This window comes from Eucyclogobius newberryi, unplaced genomic scaffold, assembly GCF_026437365.1.
Source record: "Eucyclogobius newberryi isolate DKJ021-1_F unplaced genomic scaffold, fEucNew1.0.hap1 SCAF_11, whole genome shotgun sequence".
NCBI lineage: Eukaryota > Metazoa > Chordata > Actinopteri > Gobiiformes > Gobiidae > Eucyclogobius > Eucyclogobius newberryi.
Window position 1 is genome coordinate 14,121,450 of NW_027315735.1, and position 18,371 is coordinate 14,139,820.

Genomic DNA, 18,371 nt, shown 5'->3' on the forward strand with positions numbered 1-18,371 from the left:
TAATAGGGCTGACGCCCTAGGAGGAGTTGGTGAAAGTATTTATAAGTGTAAGCATGTTCTGGTGATTTCCCCATTGGAATAACATGGGAGGTTTCGGTCATCGCTACGGCAAAGCCATAACAATTATGACATGGGTCTCATTTACTTTTTTGATGGGGATGCCAAAATTGAGTTTTGTGTCAAATTTCAGATAAACATTTAACCTCCATATAAAATCTGTAGGGGGCGCTGTCGTGCCAAATTAATTTATTTCACTTCAAGTAGGTTTAGGGCAAAGAGTTTAACAACTGATTCTAATTTGACGCAATTCGGACTTTATCCGCGCAGACGGCAGAAATTTTAAATATGGGAGATTTCTGAAATTCTAGTTACAGTTTGCGGCTTCGCCGCACAGAGACCGTGAGAGGTATCAATGTAATTTGGATAACTTTTGATGTCCCACTCCTCAGTAGCATTTTCACCAAATTTCAGCTTTTTAGGGCCAACGCCCTGGGAGGAGTTCGTAAAAGTACGACGTTTGGAAAAACTCCGAAGTCATGTTTAGCCATTTTTGAAGCAATATGGCCGACATTTGGTTGGGCGGACGGCGTTGCCGTAATAATATTTTTTACTTCTCTTGTCACCATCTCGGCGCCAAATTTCATGATTCTACGATCAGATTTTTTTTGGGTCATTTCCCATCTCTCAATGCATTTTTGGTACATTTGGGGGCGCTGACGCGCCAATTTTTTTTATTTTAGAAAAGGGAAATAGCCAGAATGTAGAGAGGTACGATTTTTAGAGGTGTGCAAATTTTTGTGATTTTTCGTCGATGTTCACTGGGTGAAAAATAGGGGGGTTGGTCCCGAGAAGAAAGAAAGAAGAAAGAAGAAAGAATATTAAAGCCGCAAGCGGCATCCAACGGCCCTCGCGGGCCGCCGGCCTTCCGACTCTGCTCTCTGCATTTTACAGCGTTGGCGCTAACGCAATTGTCTAAGAACTAAGACAGTGACACATTGTACATGTACAATGCTGTGCTTAACCAGTGCAAATGAACACAAATGTCGGTCAAATGTGCAGCTCCAGCGCACAGAGACCGTGACACTTGGAATAAAAATATGGATAACTTTTGATGCTCCGCTTGTGTAGATTATTTTCCCAAAATATGAGCTTGATCGAGCTATTGCCCACAGAGGAGTTCATTAAAGTGTGAAGCGTAAATGTGAACATTTCAAGGATTTGGGGTTTTTCCCATTTGTGACAGTATATTTGCAGCTCCACGGTACAGAGACCGTAGCACTTAAAATCAAAATATGACTAATTTTTGATGCCCCGCTTGTGTAGATGATTTTCCCCAAATATGAGTTTGATCGGACAATCGCCCTAGGAGGAGTTTGTTAAAGTGTGAAGCGTAAAAATGTGGTGATTTGAGCGATTCTACGATTTTCCCATAAGGATAACATGGGATGTTTCTGTCATCGCTACGGTTACGCCGTACAAAATATGACTTTGGCTCTCATACTTTTGTGATCAGGATGGCAAATTAGAATGCAAAATATCATGTCATTTGGAAAAACTCTATTGTTTATAGGCCACTCTGAAGGCCAAATAGTCAGAATTCTGGGAAATGTTTGCGGCTCCGTCGCACAGAGACCGTAAAAGCTATCCTTAAAATTTGGATAACTTTATGCCCCACTTGTCTAGAGGACGTACACCGATTTTGAGGTCGGTGGGCAAAACGCCCTAGGAGGACTTCGTTAAAGTGTAAAACATAAAAATGTGGATATTCGAGAGATTTAGCGGTTTTCCCATAGGGATAACATGGGAGGTTTATGTCATCGCTACGACTACGCCGTAAAAATTAAGGCATTTGTCTGATTGGCTTTTTTGATCGCGACGCCAAAATAGAATTTTGGGTAAAGTTTAGAAAATTTTGGTAAAACTAATTTTTGACCTTCAATGTTAATTTAAAGGTCACTCTGTAGGGGGCGCTATCGCGCCCATTTCAATTTTGTCATCATAAACTGGTCCAAACTAGAAAGTTTAACAACTGATTCAAATTTGGTCCTAATCGGACTTGTTTTGATCAAATGGGAACAATTTTTAGATCTGCAATATCCCAAAATAAGTTGTCCAACTTTGCGGCTGCGCCGCACACAGACCGTAAAAGGTATCTCAAAAAATTGGATAACTTTAGATGCCCCACTTGTCCAGAGGACGTCCGCCGATTTTGAAGTCGGTGGGCAAAACGCCCTAGGAGGAGTTCGTCAAAGTTTGACGTGAACAAAATGGCTAACACAGCGTGTTTTCATTTTCAAAGGAAGATGGCGGGCATAGGGTAATTCTGGGGGCGTGGCCACAATAATATTTGTTTTTTGTCCTCACAAGAGGAATGCGTGTTCCGAATTTCGTAGCTCTACGACAAAGTTGACCTCGGGGCGTCTCCCATAGGCGCAATGTATTTTGACTTTTGTCGGTGGCGCTGTCGCGGCATTTTTTAACGAAAAAAAAAATGGCCCAGAAAAAACAAAATTTTTCGCCGATTTTGAATTTTGGGTAAAGTTTGGTGAGTTTTTGAGCATGTTCAGGGGGTCAAATTAGAGCTCAAAAAGCAGAAGAACAAGAAAAATAATAAAAAATATAGCCGCAAGCGGCAATGATCGGCCCTCGCCACGCCGCCGCCACACCGCCGCCACGCCGCAAGAGGAGGGGGCGCTAACGCGCCCCAATTGTCCTTTTATCACGCCTACTGCTGAATCTGTGACGCTGTCACATGTTCTCCCCTTTGTTTTACCATCAAAAAGCAATTTTATTTTGAATTCTTGAATGAAAATGTGGATAACTTTTGATGGTCCTGAAGATGAGTCTCACCAAATTTCAGGTTAATAGGGCTGACGCCCTGGGAGGAGTTTGTGAAAGTCTAAAGTGTAAACATGTTCTGGCCCCATTGGAATAACATGGGAGGTTTCGGTCATCGTTACGGCAACGCCATAACAATTATGACATGGGTCTCATTGACTTTTTTGATGGGGATGCTAAAATTGAGTTGTGTGTCAAATTTCATATAATTTCGCAAAACTAAACATTTAACCTCCATATAAAATCTGTAGGGGGCGCTGTGGCGCCAAATGAATTTATTTCACTTCAAGTAGGTTTAGGGCAAAGAGTTTAACAACTGATTCTAATTTGACGCAATTCGGACTTTATCTGCGCAAACGGCAGAAATTTTAAATATGGGAGATTTCTGAAATTTTAGTTACAGTTTGCGGCTTCGCCGCACAGAGACCGTGAGAGGTATCAATGTAATTTGGATAACTTTTGATGTCCCACTCCTCAGTAGCATTTTCACCAAATTTCAGCTTTTTAGGGCCAACGCCCTGGGAGGAGTTCGTAAAAGTACGACGTTTGGAAAGACTCCGAAGTCATGATTAGCCATTTTTGAAGCAATATGGCCGACATTTGGTTCGGGGGACGGCGTTGCCGTAATAATATTTTTTACTTCTCTTGTCACCATCTACCTCTGCGCCAAATTTCATGATTCTACGATCAGATTTTTTTTGGGTCATTTCCCATCTCTCAATGCATTTTTGGTACATTTGGTGGCGCTGACGCGCCAATTTTTTTTATTTTAGAAAAGGGAAATAGCCAGAATGTAGAGAGGCACGATTTTTAGAGGTGTGCAAATTTTTGTGACTTTTCGTCAATGTTCACTGGGTGAAAAATAGGGGGGTTGGTCCCGAGAAGAAGAAGAAGAAGAAGAAGAAGAAGAAAGAAAGAAAGAAAGAATAATATTCCGATGCGAAAACAATGTTTCCCATTTTTCAAATATCATAAACTATACATTTTCGGAAAGCGCTCGCGCTTTCCTACCTCATGGTGTGGGTCCCTGGTCACTGACGGGTACTTTCGATAATTTTGAGTGGGCTCCGCCCACTTTGTGTTTTTGGCCCTCTATACAGTAATAATGTTCAATTTTTGCATTACATGCTTATATGCACGGAACATGCAAGAGATGGGGAACGTATTCGTGAGCTACTTAGCGCAAATGAGTGCTTTATATGGGGATGACGACCGCTTCGCGGTCGTCATCCCAATGTAAAGTGCTCGTTTAGTGCGAACTTTTGCTCGGGCTTCGCCCGTTTACAACGGTAATGTTCCATTTTCCTACAACTAATTAGTATGCACGGGGCGTGCATGAGTGGAGGAGTGCGTTAGTGAGTGTTTGGAAGTGGGCGAGCGCTTCGCGCTCGATTTCGTGCGCACTACGTGCGCACTTTCGCAGCCGTGCTTCGCATGGCCTTACGAGATTAATAGGCCTCTCGCCAGCTTGTGGCGCTCGGGCCTAAATATAGCCGCAAGCGGCAATGATCGGCCCTCGCCACGCCGCCGCCACGCCGCAAGAGGAGGGGGCGCTAACGCGCCCCAATTGTCCTTTTATTACGCCTACTGCTGAATCTGTGAAGCTGTCACATCTTCTCACTTTGTTTTACCATCAAAAAGCAATTTTATTTTGAATTCTTGGCAAAATGTGCGGCTTTGCCGCACAGACACCGTGACTCTTTGAATAAAAATGTGGATAACTTTTGATGGTCCACCCCTGAAGATGAGCCTCACCAAATTTCAGGTTAATAGGGCTAAAGCCCTGGGAGGAGTTTGTGAAAGTCTAAAGTGTAAACATGTTCTGGCGATTTCCCCATTGGAATAACAAGGGAGGTTTTGGTCATTGCTACGGCAACGCCATAACAATTATGACATGGGTCTCATTGACTTTTTTGATGGGGAGGCCAAAATTGAGTTGTGTGTCAAATTTCATAAAATTTCGCAAAACTAAACATTTAACCTCCATATAAAATCTGTAGGGGGCGCTGTGGCTCCAAATTAATTTATTTCACTTCAAGTAGGTTTAGGGCAAAGAGTTTAACAACTGATTCTAATTTGACGCAATTCGGACTTTATCCGCGCAAACGGCAGAAATTTTAAATATGGGAGATTTCTGAAATTCTAGCTACAGTTTGCGGCTTCGCCGCACAGAGACCGTGAGAGGTATCAATGTAATTTGGATAACTTTTGATGTCCCACTCCTCAGTAGCATTTTCACCAAATTTCAGCTTTTTAGGGCCAACGCCCTGGGAGGAGTTCGTAAAAGTACGACGTTTGGAAAAACTCCGAAGTCATGTTTAGCCATTTTTGAAGCAATATGGCCGACATTTGGTTGGGCGGACGGCGTTGCCGTAATAATATTTTTTACTTCTCTTGTCACCATCTACCTCTGCGCCAAATTTCATGATCCTACGATCAGATTTTTTTTTGGGTCATTTCCCATCTCTCAATGCATTTTTGGTACATTTGGGGGCGCTGACGCGCCAATTTTTTTTATTTTAGAAAAGGGAAATAGCCAGAATGTAGAGAGGCACGATTTTTAGAGGTGTGAACATTTTTGTGACTTTTCGTCAATGTTCACTGGGTGAAAAATAGGGGGGTTGGTCCCGAGAAGAAGAAGAAGAAGAAGAAGAAGAAGAAGAAGAAGAAGAAGAAGAAGAAGAAGAAGAAGAAGAAGAAGAAGAAGAAGAAGAAGAAGAAGAAGAAGAAGAAGAAGAAGAAGAAGAAGAAGAAGAAGAAGAAGAAGAAGAAGAAGAAGAAGAAGAAGAAGAAGAAGAAGAAGAAGAAGAAGAAGAAGAAGAAGAAGAAGAAGAAGAAGAAGAAGAAGAAGAAGAAGAAGAAGAAGAAGAAGAAGAAGAAGAAGAAGAAGAAGAAGAAGAAGAATATTCCGATGCGAAAACAATGTTTCCCATTTTTCAAATATCATAAACTATACATTTTCGGAAAGCGCTCGCGCTTTCCTACCTCATGGTGTGGGTCCCTGGTCACTGACGGGTACTTTCGTTAATTTTGAGTGGGCTCCGCCCACTTTGTGTTTTTGGCCCTCTATACAGTAATAATGTTCAATTTTTGCACATGCAAGAGATGGGGAACGTATTCGTGAGCTACTTAGCGCAAATGAGTGCTTTATATGGGGATGACGACCGCTTCGCGGTCGTCATCTCAATGTAAAGTGCTCGTTTAGTGCGCACTTTTGCACGGGCTTCGCCCGTTTACAACGGTAATGTTCCATTTTCCTACTACTAATTAGTATGCACGGGGCGTGCATGAGTGAAGGAGTGCGTTAGTGACTGTTTGGAAGTGGGCGAGCGCTTCGCGCTCGATTTCGTGCGCACTATGTGCGCACTTTCGCAGCCGTGCTTCGCACGGCCTTACGAGATTAATAGGCCTCTCGCCAGCTTGTGGCGCTCGGGCCTAATAATAATATTTTTAGCAAAAACAATATAGCCGTTTCCACTATAACAACAAATTATACATCGTTTGAAAGCTCTAAGCCTTCCCGATGCCGCTATGGGGTGGAATCATCATTACGAGCGCTTACGCGCTCGTCACTCCCTTTCCCGTCGGGGTGCCCCACCCACTCCCCATAGACTTCCATTGATTTGAGCAGATACAAGAATGGCCCATGCCTGCGGCATGGATTCTCGCGCACGGGACGATGCCAGGAGGGTTTTTGGAGGAATGCAGCGCTTCGCGCTGCTGTTGTCAACAATGAGTGAATGGGCTACGCCCATTCACTCATTGTTTACTATTTCTGTCATAGTAGGAGTAACTATGCATGATCCATGCCTTCGGCATGGGCTAGTTCACTGTACTTGCCAGGGGCGACGGGGTACCAAACATGCCTTCGGCAGCGTTGCGGGAGCAATAGGCCCTCCGCCCTGCTGGGGCTCGGGCCTAATTAAAGCCGCAAGCGGCATCCAACTGTGTTGCTTTTCTCGTGGTGTAAATGGAGTTTAATGTTGGACCATGGCTTTGGTTTATTAACTTTAGTCCAAAAGCGGAGGCGATGGGCCCCGGGGCCCGTCTGGGACCCGCAGAGACTTCAGAGCTGAACAGAGTTTAGTCAATATCATTATTTGCTCCAAGAGCTGCGTTTAAAGGATTTTTTTTATTTGTTTAGTTTGTTTTGGGTCTTTTTCCGCGTCGTGCGTATCACGTCAGCTCTGATTGGCTGCTGCGACGCATCTGCTGCAGAAGCCTGAATACGTCGCGCCAGCCGCTTTGGGCTTTTATACGCACGCTCAAAGCGCCGAGAGCGTACGAAAACGCACCAATCGCGTGGCAAAAACGAAGAAATTGCACCGCGGGAAAAGCAGGACGTGCTCGACGCTCATTTACATAGACTTTGAATGTAAACTGGACGCTTCGCCCGCCGCGGTCTGTACGGGCCTTTACAATAAAAATATGGATTCATTTTGATGCCCCGCTTGTGTGATACTTATCGCCCACGGAGGAGTTTGTTTAAAGGTTGAATGGACCATTTTTTTGGCCCAAATCTGAGTCTTATTTCCTCGTGGCGTGGACTGCCGATTAGTCCTGCCACGTATCAATCATAAAACTCACCTACCGCTCACCTGCAGCCGCGTGCGGCTTGTCCCCATGAGCAGCACGTTTCCCTGTGTCTAAGCGCATTGATCTATCATAATATAGTTCCCTCTATGAAGACGGAGAAAGACAGTTCGAGCTGACTCATAAGACGGAAATCTATGCGAGACGAGAGAGATGATGCGCTCCGTCGCGCTAATAAGCAAACGTACGTGTGTGTTGTATCAGTCCACACAGGTGAGTGCGCGTGTGCACTTCCACCTGCGTTCTCAAATCGCCGAAAAATCGTCCATTGTGCCTTTAAGTGTGAAGCGTAAATGTGAACATTTCAGAGATTTTCCGTTTGTCCCATTTGTGACAGTATATTTACGGCACTTTAACTCTGGTAATAAAAATGTTGATAACATAATTGTTGTAAATCTTGGTGTTCTGATTTAAAACAAACCCAATGACAAAACCAATATGAAAAACCCTTTGCACTCTTCCGAGTCCTGAACTGAAGATGCTCTACCAGCCAGACTTTGTAAAATGTCCCCGTGCTTGGAGTGTACTCTAACAGTCTCTTACTTTATGACTGATAAATGATTTGACCATTTTAAAGTGAAATCACTGCAGGTGATAACTGGGTCTACTGTATTCTAACCCATTGCTCAACCTGTTTAGCCAAACTTCATGCCATTTTTTTGTACCGGCCGCGGCAAACTGTGATTGGCTGTAGTGACGCTGCGTGCGCGTAACGTGTTGTAAACGTAAACCACGTGACCGGATATCGCATTCACGGACGTAGGGATTTATAGTTTTTTACAAAAAAAAAAAAAAAAAAAAAAAAAAAAATATATATATATAATAAAGTAATATTGCATGGGTTTCACGCAGAAAAAATACATACATTTCTATCTTAAAAACAGGGGCACCCAACCCCGCGCACCCCCCCTGGATCCACCACTGTCACTTATATTCCAAGCAGGGAGACAAACTCTATAATTTACACAGCAGCAATGATTTGACAATAAATATTACTTACAAACATTTATTTTGCCAAATTATTCTTTACACTGTCAGTTTTGTGTTAGGTCTCAGCAGTACTTCCTGTAATTTGAAGAAAATGTATATTCATTTTTCATTTTACATACTGTTGTGCACAATAACACTTGATCTGTTACAGTAGAAAGATGGCGGCCAAGATAGTGGCCAACAAGAGGACAGCATTTCCAAAATGGCGGCTTCATGTTCACTTTTCATGAGAACTCCATGTTTTCAAATATTTCCTAGCTTTTCTTAACACATTATGTCTCTGTGCTCTGATTGGTCCAACCAAATGCATCTTTCAAACTGATTGGTCTAAATGTTCAAACGATGACTCTGCCCTCTTTTGAAGCGCGCGTCTGCTCCTCCTGTCTCACTCGCTCCTGTTTCTGGCTGGACTGAGTTTCATTTCTTCACAGAATTATTCCATATTTGGACTTTTGGATCAACTTTCATCGGATAGTTAGCATCTATTTGTCCAATAAGGTCATATTTTCGGTACTTTTCTTCCTCGAAGAAAAGTGTCTCACCGTGCGGTCTTCTACTCGAAGGTAAGTTTTTTTTTTTAATACAAAGCTGAGTTAATTTTGTGCTTAAATGTTGAATTTGCCAGTGTATGTGTTCAAACAAGCCCAGATTTAGTCCCTGTTTTAGTCTCGATTCAAGTTTTCAAGTCCAAGTCCAAGTCCTGGTTTAGACCTGGTTCAGTTTTGGCAGTGTGTGTGCGTGTGTGCGTGCGTGTTTCAAACTGAGGCCGCAGTTATTTTACTACTTGGTTTACAGATTTTTGAATTAAATGTATTGCACAGGCGGACAGAATATAAATATACTTATAATTTAAATTTCAAAAGATGTTTTCTTCTGGGTTTGCCTAAAACGCACCCCGGGAGGAGAGGTTCGTTGAGATGCCAGAGGGATGTCTTTACTTTGGCTTCAGTTCGACACCTGGAGGTTCATCTCAGGATCTCTATGATCAGCTGCAGAAGACTAAACTGCGCATAGGTGAAGTGTTAGCCGAATTTAGTTTAGCTTGTCTGCTTAACTATACTGACTTCAAACTTCATTTAACAGAGCCTGATCTGGTGTGTCTCCTCGCTCCGTGCAATGACTTGGGAGCTTTTGGTACCGTCACCGAGGCTGGCAAGGCGTTTGCCCATCTCCTTAGCTACCTCTGTGCACGGTTTAAGAAGGTAAGAGGGTTTCTTATTATAATATTTCAATCTATTCATTTGATTTCACTTCACCGGATGTTAACATGTTCATATCTGACACAGGTTGTGGTCATGGACTTCCCGACTCGTATCGCTCAGGTTGTGGAGCCCCAAACACTTCTGAGGCAAAAGTTTCAAAGTGTTGCAGTGGACTTGGGTATGTTCACAGTATAATCTAATTTTCATACCTGCAGCTTTGGTGCAGACGTGTGAATCTGCACACACTTTTATTATATACCAATAATATATTTAACACAGAAATCTAATGTGATTACATGTTTGTTTACAAAGAAACCCACTACTTCCCGGTGACTGAGCACTTCCCAATGAATCGCCGAGAGCTGTGGAGCAAGGATGGTGTGAGTAGTCATTTTATCTCTGACTCTTTGCACAGCTTTATCAATCCATTGGCGGTACTTTAGTTCCTCAGCATATCTTAAAATTAAACGAGAAGCCTATCTTACATTTTGTACAAACTCTGGTGTTTTCCTTTTCAAAGACCAGTTGAAGCTCTCTGATCCGTCCTAAAGTCTAACCTTAGCTCTGTTTATTTGTAATGAATGCTTATTGTTTTTTTTCTCTCTCTCAGATTCATCTGAGTGACAATCATGGGATGTTGATCTTCGTGAAGTTGTTGTGGCAGGCCTGCTACATACAACTGGAGTCACCTGCTCACACCGATCCCATTCCTGTGCCACTTCCACCCCCTGATGACTTTACACTGGTTGAACGGCGCAGAAAGTTGTGTGTGTATCTGTGTGTGTGTCTCTTAACCTCTCTCTCGCTGATAACAAACAAAAAAGCATTAAAGAGGAACTTGTACAGGCATTACTGTACAAGTTCCAGGTCACACACCACTGGTCACTAAGGAAACTGCACAGTCACAACACGTCACTGCTCTGCCACTTGGACAACGTGCGTTTGTTTTGGTCAGCTAACAAAACATTTTGACACTTTGTGCAATGTTACCTCACTGACGAGGCCTGGTTGACAAAAATGTTCTGTGTATTGGCCATGACCCTGTATTGTATTGTATGTAAAGAGCTTTGATTGTGAGTGGAGGGACTGATTCACTTCTTCCTGATGAATAAAAAAAATCATTAACAGACTTATTATATCTCTGAATACGGTTTGATTTTCTGTCTGTTACAGAAGAACCGGCCAAGGGCCCTGCAGACCTCTCCTGTGGGACCCCGGGCTCGGCTGGTTCAAAACGAGGTGAGTTTGGATAAGGACTTTATGTGAGTGGCATTCTTGGTGTTAATATTGTGGGCTAAAACATTTGCTTAATGTCCACAGGTGGAGAGCGTCTTCTCCATCCCCCTCTCGCCCACAATGTTCAACCCCTCTATCTTGATGGAGATGAACAAGATTGTTCCATCTCGCCTTGGCTTTGTGAAGTCAAGTCGCTCGTTTCCAAAGGGAAAAAAGGTAATTCCTGTCGAGTTGTGTATAATAATTTTGTGCTTTGATGTAGCAAATGTTTAACGAAGTTACCATTTTCCTTTTTAAAAAGACGTCTCACGCGAGACGTCGTAAAGCTGTTGCCCGGAAGTGCCAGCCCAGGGGAGCGGTCGAGGCAACGGCTGAGGAGGTGATTCCCTCCTGCTCACCTCCCATTACATCGGGGACAGAGGAGCAGACGGTGGGTGTAGCATGAACGCATTTATTTAATGTCTGACACTTGTAATAACTCACTTGTTTTTTGTTTTGTAGCCTGTTGTGGAAGTGAGGGACCGCCGCTCACGTTCACGCTCCTTTCCCCGTCTGGGAGTGAGACCCCGCTCACCTTCCAGCACCTCATCCGCATCCCTCATCCGCATCTGAGGGGGGCCAGGTCAGTGTCAATGTGCTCATATTTACATGTCAAAAGATGCCACTCACTCATTCTGTGTGTGTGTGATTCTGTAGGCGGTTTTGGAGGTGAGAGGTCGCTCACCTGCCCGCCCCTCCTATGCAGACGTGGTGAAAGGCCAAACACCCGTCACCTCCACATCTTGGATGGCAGGGAAACGCCACGCACCTGCCAGCTCCACATCCGGGATGGAGGAGGATGTCTCGCGAGAGACATTAAAACCTGCCTCAAAGCAACGTCGCTCCCAGCGTCAGGTGAGCCTTTTGTACAGTTTTTTGCCCTGTATTTTTTTTTTTTTTTTTATGACTAATGGCAACTTTTTATAACAAAGATTGAGGCAGCACCTGGTTTGGAGGTGAGATCCCGCTCACCTCCCATTACATCGGGGACAGAGGAGCAGACGGTGTGTGTGGCATGAACGCATTTATTTAATGTCTGACATTTATAACAACTCACTTATGTTTTGTGTTTTGTAGCCTGTTGTGGAAGTGAGGGACCGCCGCTCACGTTCACGCTCCTTTCCCCGTCTGGAGGTGAGACACGGCTCACCTTCCAGCACCTCACCCGCATCAGAGGGGGGCCAGGTCAGTGTCAATGTGCTCATATTTAGATGTCAAGATGCCACTCACTCCTTATGTGTATGTGTGTGTGATTCTGTAGGCGGTTTTGGAGGTGAGAGGTCGCTCACCTGCCAGCCCCTCCTATGCAGACGTGGTGAAAGGCCAAACACCCGTCACCTCCACATCTTGGATGGAGGAGGATCAAACCTGCTGCTCAAACCTGCTGCCTCAAAGCGGCGTCGCTCCCAGCGGCAGGTGAGACTTTACACTCAGACTTTACATTCTAGACTTAAATGTAAACTTTTAACAGAATGTTATTGTTAAAACATAGATTAGATTTATCATAAATCTAATTGTAATTCTTGTAAGAAAATTTGGACTTGCATATTTTTCCCATGCCGTGTAGTCCTGCTTAGTCCTTTTGTAGCCTTACTTTAAACCAGCTATAGACTTTAGTTGTGATTTAATTCTGCTTCAAACTTTAAGTATTGGTATAGAACTGTTTTTTTAGTCCTGCTTCAGTTCAGCTTTTGACTTACTTTAGTTCTGGTTTAGACGTTGTTTAGTATTTGTATAAAACTGCTTTAGTGCTGCTTTTTTCCAGTCTCTGCACGGCTCAAGTCCTGATTCCGTTCTCATTTAGACTGTTTTAGCGACGCCAAATTAACCTCAATCTAATTGTAATCACAATTTAAATGGACCTAATTAGCAACTCACAAAGACTACAGTTTTTGGTATTTGTATTATTCTGCCAAACAATGGTTTAGATGTGTGAGTCTAATAGATTATCAGCTCATCAGCGTATTTCAGTCTTTAAGTTTAAGTGTGAACTATTAACCCAATCCTATTGTTGAAACTTAAATGAAACAAATCATGAATCTAATTAAATTCTTATCCAAAATGTCGCAATTAGATTCTTCCAATATTGCACATCCCTAATTTGCCCTGTTAATGATTAGAAAACACGTTGACTAAAAGCAACTTTTCTTTACACAGACTGAGGCAGCACCTGCTCTGGAGGTGAGACCCGGCTCACCTGCCAGCTCCTCATCAGAGATGGAGGAGGACCAGGTTTGTGTGGGTTTAAAGAGCTTCATAATGTTTTATGGTTTGTTACCTATTCATAATGTTAAATTGTTTCTAGGCGGTGGCAGTTGTGGAAGACGTGACACCAGGGACGTCCCCCACTAGTGTGGTCTTGATGGACGCTTTGCTGGAGGACAAGGTTTGTTTTTTATTCTTGTTTTTTAATGAAGTTTGTACGGAATGTAATGTAATACATTTTTGTTGTTTGTGGCTACAGGTGGGAGATGTGGAGGAGACCCCAGGGATGTTGACAGACCAGTTGAGTTAATATGGTTTATTTATACTTAATTGCTAGTGTATTCTTAATTATACTTTTTATTTTTTGTTTTTATTTTATAACTTTGGTCCTGTTTTGCTCAAACAGAAAGTCATTGCTTTATTGTATTTCTTTATTCCCTGTTTTTAGGCTGATTACATATGAAAAATAGAATGTTGGCTAATTCTGGCATATGTTTATTAGTATGCACTGTCCCTGAAATAAATAAGATATGAAATCAAAAATAAAAGATGACTAAAGACCTTTTCGCCTCATATTATTCATGATATGAGTCCCATTTGGTCCATAGTCATTCAAATTTGTCGATTTTGCAACTTAAGTCCAAACTTAATTGTTTAATTTATTTAAATATTAAGGCAGCAGAAACAAAACCTTTTGTATTGCAGTAAGACTGAATAGACAATCTGTGTAATTTGAAGACGCTAATGTTGTTGTCCTTCTCAAGAAGACCAGCCCCCCACCAGTAACCCAGCCTTCTCCACACCGCCCTCCCAAGACCACATACGGCAGACAACCTTCTCCTTGCCTCAGCCCTCCTGTGACCAGTCAGCCTTCCCTACACAGCATCCCACCAGCTGACAACAAAGCTAAGTCCCAGCTTGATGTTTTACCTCCTGCGGTTAGGGGTAGCTTTAATCAGAATGATCGCCGGTTCCTTTATGCCGGTCTACAGTGTATGGCGATTTCACTGGTGGCTTTAGCCAAGCACACAGTGTCCAGTGTGTTTTCATGGGAACAGAGGCATTTAGACAGGGTTTTGAAACTCGGGGATGAACTGTACAAGAAGCGTCGTCTAGGTGGATTTACTAAAGGCTTGCTACTTGTTTCGGAGTTGCCAACTGAGTGGGTTGTAGATGGTCGTTGTTTCAGATTTGCTTTCAGTGATTCACTTGCCGGGGATGTAAACGTTGAAAAGAGCGACATGATTGATATGGGCTTGTGCGTGACCTTAGATTGTGGTTTAGAACAGGTGTTTGCGTTGTATGACACATGTCTTTTCACGCTCGGTGGTACCACTTGCGCAGTTATTAAACAAAATGTTCGATATGCAGTGGTCGACTCACATTCGCGCGGTGCTGATGGTTTGGTACACTATGATGGTAAGAGCGTGGTTGTGTATTTTAAAAGCATTGATGCTGTGTCCAGTCATTTTAGTGCTTTGGCTGGCGGTTATGAAGACGTTTCAAAACCATTTGAGATTACTGGCGTGAATGTTGTTGTTGCCGATGGTGTAAGGGGTTTAAAGAGCAGAGCTCCCCCAGGAGTTACTCCTTCTGTTACCCCATCCACTAGTATGAGGGGTTCAAAGAGCAGAGCTCCCCCAGGAGTTACTCCTTCTGTTACCCCATCCACTAGTATGAGGGGTTCAAAGAGCAGAGCTCCCCCAGGAGTTACTCCTTCTGTTACCCCATCTACTAGTGCGAGGGGTTTACAGAGCAGAGCGCCCACAGAAGTTACTCCTTCTGTTACCCCATCCACTAGTGTGAAGGGTTTAAAGAGCAGAGCGCCCGCAGAAGTTACTCCTTCTTTTACCCCATCCACTAGTGTGAAGGGTTTAAAGAGTAGAGCGCCCCCGGGAGTTACTCCTTCTGTTACCCCATCTACTAGTATGAGGGGTTCAAAGAGCAGAGCTCCCCCAGGAGTTACTCCTTCTGTTACCCCATCCACTAGTGCGAGGGGTTCAAAGAGCAGAGCTCCCCCAGGAGTTACTCCTTCTGTTACCCCATCTACTAGTGTGAAGGGTTTAAAGAGCAGAGCGCCTGCAGAAGTTACTCCTTCTGTTACCCCATCCACTAGTGTGAGGGGTTCAGAGAGGGAGCCCGCAGAAGTTACTCCTTCTGTTACCCCATCCACTAGTGTGAGGGGTTCAAAGAGCAGAGTGCCCGCAGAAGTTACTCCTTCTGTTACCCCAACCACCAGTCGGAGGGGTTTGAAGCGTAAAGTGTCTCCTGCAAGTCCAAATAGTCTGAGTGGTTTAAAGCGCAGAGAGCCTGCAGAAGTGTCAACCTCTGTAACCACAACCAAAGAGCCAGCAGACGTTTCTCCATCTGTTCCCCCAACCGCTAGTCTGATGGATTTAAAGGGTGAAGAGCCCGCAGAAGATTCTTCTTCTGTAACCTCAACCACCAGCCGTAGGGGTTTAAAGCGCAGAAAGCCTTCAGAAGTTTCTCCTTCTGTAACCCCAACCACCAGCCAGGGTTTAAAGCGTAAAAAGTCTGCAGAAGTTTCTTTTGTACCCCAAGATGCATTTAAAACTACGAAAGACACAGACGGTGATTTTGATGTGCTGTGCACTGGTGTTCAAGACAATGCCCTGTTCTTCAATCCTATTGGTGAAGGTGTTTGCAAAGATTTTTGCAAACTCCTAAAGGCAGAGTTTCTGAAGTTTGGTGTAGCAGATCCTGAAACTATAGGGCCACTGGGAACGCCGTGTCAAAAAGACAAAATTGTTGCGGATGGTAATTGTTTCTTTCGCGCTGTTTCGCAGGCAATTAGTGGCACGCAAAAATATCATCGGAAAATTAGACTTGCGATTGTTAAACAGCTCCAAAATGACGCTCAAAAATACAGAACCCTTTTGCGCGAAGGCCACTTGTCTGTTGAACAATATATCAGTGCGACAAAAATGCGTCTGGTTGGCACATGGGCCACAGAACTTGAAATCCATGCCGCCGTGGATTATTTAGGCGTAAATGTCTATACTTTATATAACGGACACTGGCTAAAATACAGTTGTACTACTGAGCCTTTGTCAACCAAAGGCATTTACCTGGAAAATATTAATAATCATTATGAAACTGTAACTTGCGTCAAACAACCTATTACTCACAGTTGTTATGAATGCTGCCAAATCTCTGCATTACCATTGAAAGGCTACCATATTCGATCTAAAAATTTAGATGCCCAATCACTAGTTAATCCAACAGATAATGATGACAAAAGTACAATCAAAAAAACTGCGTTATCAAAGTACATGCTAAAGAAAAAGAAAAAGAGTCAGAAAAACACATACAACAAACATCATGATGTGATCAAACAGACAGTAAAGCAAAAATATATACAACAACGGGAACAAGTTAAACAACGTTGTTTGGTACGATACAAACTTGATGTAGAGTATAGAGAAGGGTAAAGGCTGCAAAGAAACATAAATATAATGTGAATATAGACTATAGAAATAAAATAAAGACTGCAACTATGCAGAAATATATAACCAATATGCATTATCGAGAAAAAGTTAAAGCAACATTTAAAAATAAATACAGAATTGATTCACAATATCAATGCAAACTTAAAGCTGCCAGCATTAACAAATATAAAGCTAATTTACAATTTCAAAACAAACTTAAAGCTGCCAGCATTAACAAATATAAAGCTAATGTACAACACAAACAAAATGTCAAAGCAGCCAGTAAACAAAAGTACAAGACCAATCCCCTTCATAAACAAAAAGTTAAAGCACTTGTTGAACAAAAATACCGCCATAATGAGCAATTTAAAAATAAAACTCGAGAAGCATACACAAAAAGTAAAAAACAATTGAAACAAAAACTGGAAAACTTCACTTTTGTCATGGAACAATTCATAAAGGAAGTTGAAGATGGTCCAGAATATGTTTGTTGTGTGTGTTTAAAACTCTTATTTAAGAACCAGGTCTTACCTTGTAAAAAGGAAGACTTTATGGCTAAACCTAAATGTGCTGCTATAGCTGATGCCTGTATCTCAGAGGCTTATTTACATACATGCGACAAAAAGTGTCCAACTCCATGCCCCCTCTTGGATTGCAGAGGTAGTTTATGGATCTGCTACACATGTAACTCCAAACTCTGTAAAGGTGAAATGCCAGCTGAAAGTTCAGTCAATAATTTACAATTGGATGACATTCCACCCGAACTTGCGTGCTTGAACACCGTTGAACAGCATATAGTGGCACTTAATATAAATTTTATGCAAGTTCTAGCCTTGCCAAAGGGGGGTCAACGAGGAGCGCATGGTCCTTCGACATGTGTCCCCTCCCGAATTACTGAGACCGTAAAGCTCTTGCCGCGTAGCAATATGGACGGTTGTTTGTTACCGGTAAAACTTAAGCGCAAACTTTCTTATAAAGGACATTACGAGTATCAGTATGTGGATACAGAGCGTGTGCGGAGGGCCATTGAGTTTCTTAAAAGAAACAATCAATATTATATAGACATTGATTTTAATGAGGAGTGGGTTAATGAGTTTGAGAGGGAAGAACATGAAGCTATGGATACGGGAGTGAACGTTAACGTAGCGGCTGAGGATACGGGAGTGGACGTTAATGTAACGGCTATGGATACGGGAGTGGACGTTAATGTAACGGCTATGGATACGGGAGCGGACGTTAATGTAACGGCTATGGATACGGGAGCGGACGTTAATGTAACGGCTATGGATACGGGAGCGGACGTTAACGTAGCGGCTGAGGATACGGGAGTGGACGTTAATGTAACGGCTATGGATACGGGAGTGGACGTTAATGTAACGGCTATGGATACGGGAGTGGACGTTAATGTAACGGCTATGGATACGGGAGCGGACGTTAATGTAGCGGCTATGGGTACGCGAGCGGACATGGATTTAATGGCAAATCAGGTGGAGCAGGAGCAAGCCGAATTGGATGATGAGCTTCTCCATAATCGACAGCGGCATTGCATGTACCAGGACACATTCTTCATGCCTGCTGATATAGGGCAGGAGGCTCTTGACCACTATTTTGAAGGTGTTTTAAATTTAGCTCCGGCTGAGGGTAACAGCCCGGTAAGTTTGTTAAAGGATAAAGAAAATGAAGCTAAATGCTTTCCAAAAGAGTTTCCCTTTGGACGCAATACGTTTCATACCCCTCGGAAAACACGTTTGACCTTGTGCCGATATTTTGTTAACCGACTAATGCATGTGGATGGCAGATTTGCAGAAAATTTTAAGTT

The 18,371-nt window shown here is 43.0% G+C and overlaps 2 protein-coding genes and 1 long non-coding RNA gene across 3 annotated transcripts in view; all 3 read left to right on the forward strand.

The window, feature by feature from the left end:
• Positions 1 to 13,277, forward strand: part of LOC140346858 (uncharacterized) — a 29,736-nt gene extending 16,459 nt beyond the window's left edge. Inside the window, exons 2-3 of the long non-coding RNA XR_011924340.1 lie at positions 13,056 to 13,130; positions 13,204 to 13,277. This is a non-coding gene — a long non-coding RNA (uncharacterized lncRNA). The remainder of the gene's footprint in view (positions 1 to 13,055; positions 13,131 to 13,203) is intronic.
• A 112-nt stretch (positions 13,278 to 13,389) lies between these two features.
• LOC140348562 (uncharacterized) lies at positions 13,390 to 14,841 on the forward strand. Its single transcript, XM_072434514.1, has 3 exons — positions 13,390 to 13,408; positions 13,842 to 14,653; positions 14,779 to 14,841. The coding sequence occupies exons 1-3, from the start codon at positions 13,390 to 13,392 to the stop codon at positions 14,839 to 14,841; spliced, it is 894 nt and encodes a 297-aa protein (XP_072290615.1).
• A 1,800-nt stretch (positions 14,842 to 16,641) lies between these two features.
• Positions 16,642 to 18,368, forward strand: LOC140348569 (uncharacterized). Its single transcript, XM_072434525.1, has 2 exons — positions 16,642 to 18,204; positions 18,351 to 18,368. Exons 1-2 carry the CDS (start codon positions 16,642 to 16,644, stop codon positions 18,366 to 18,368), a joined length of 1,581 nt encoding a protein of 526 aa, XP_072290626.1.
• The last annotated feature ends 3 nt before the right edge of the window (positions 18,369 to 18,371 follow it).

Excerpts from the sequence above, each read along its gene's own strand:
- LOC140348562 (XM_072434514.1), top strand. Across the intron at positions 14,654-14,778 it reads ATGTTGTTGTTGCCGATGGT|TATGAGGGGTTCAAAGAGCA; the intron begins GTAAGGGGTTTA and ends CCCATCCACTAG.
- LOC140348569 (XM_072434525.1), top strand. The coding sequence starts at position 16,642 with ATGCATTATCGAGAAAAAGTTAAAGCAACATTTAAAAATAAATACAGA.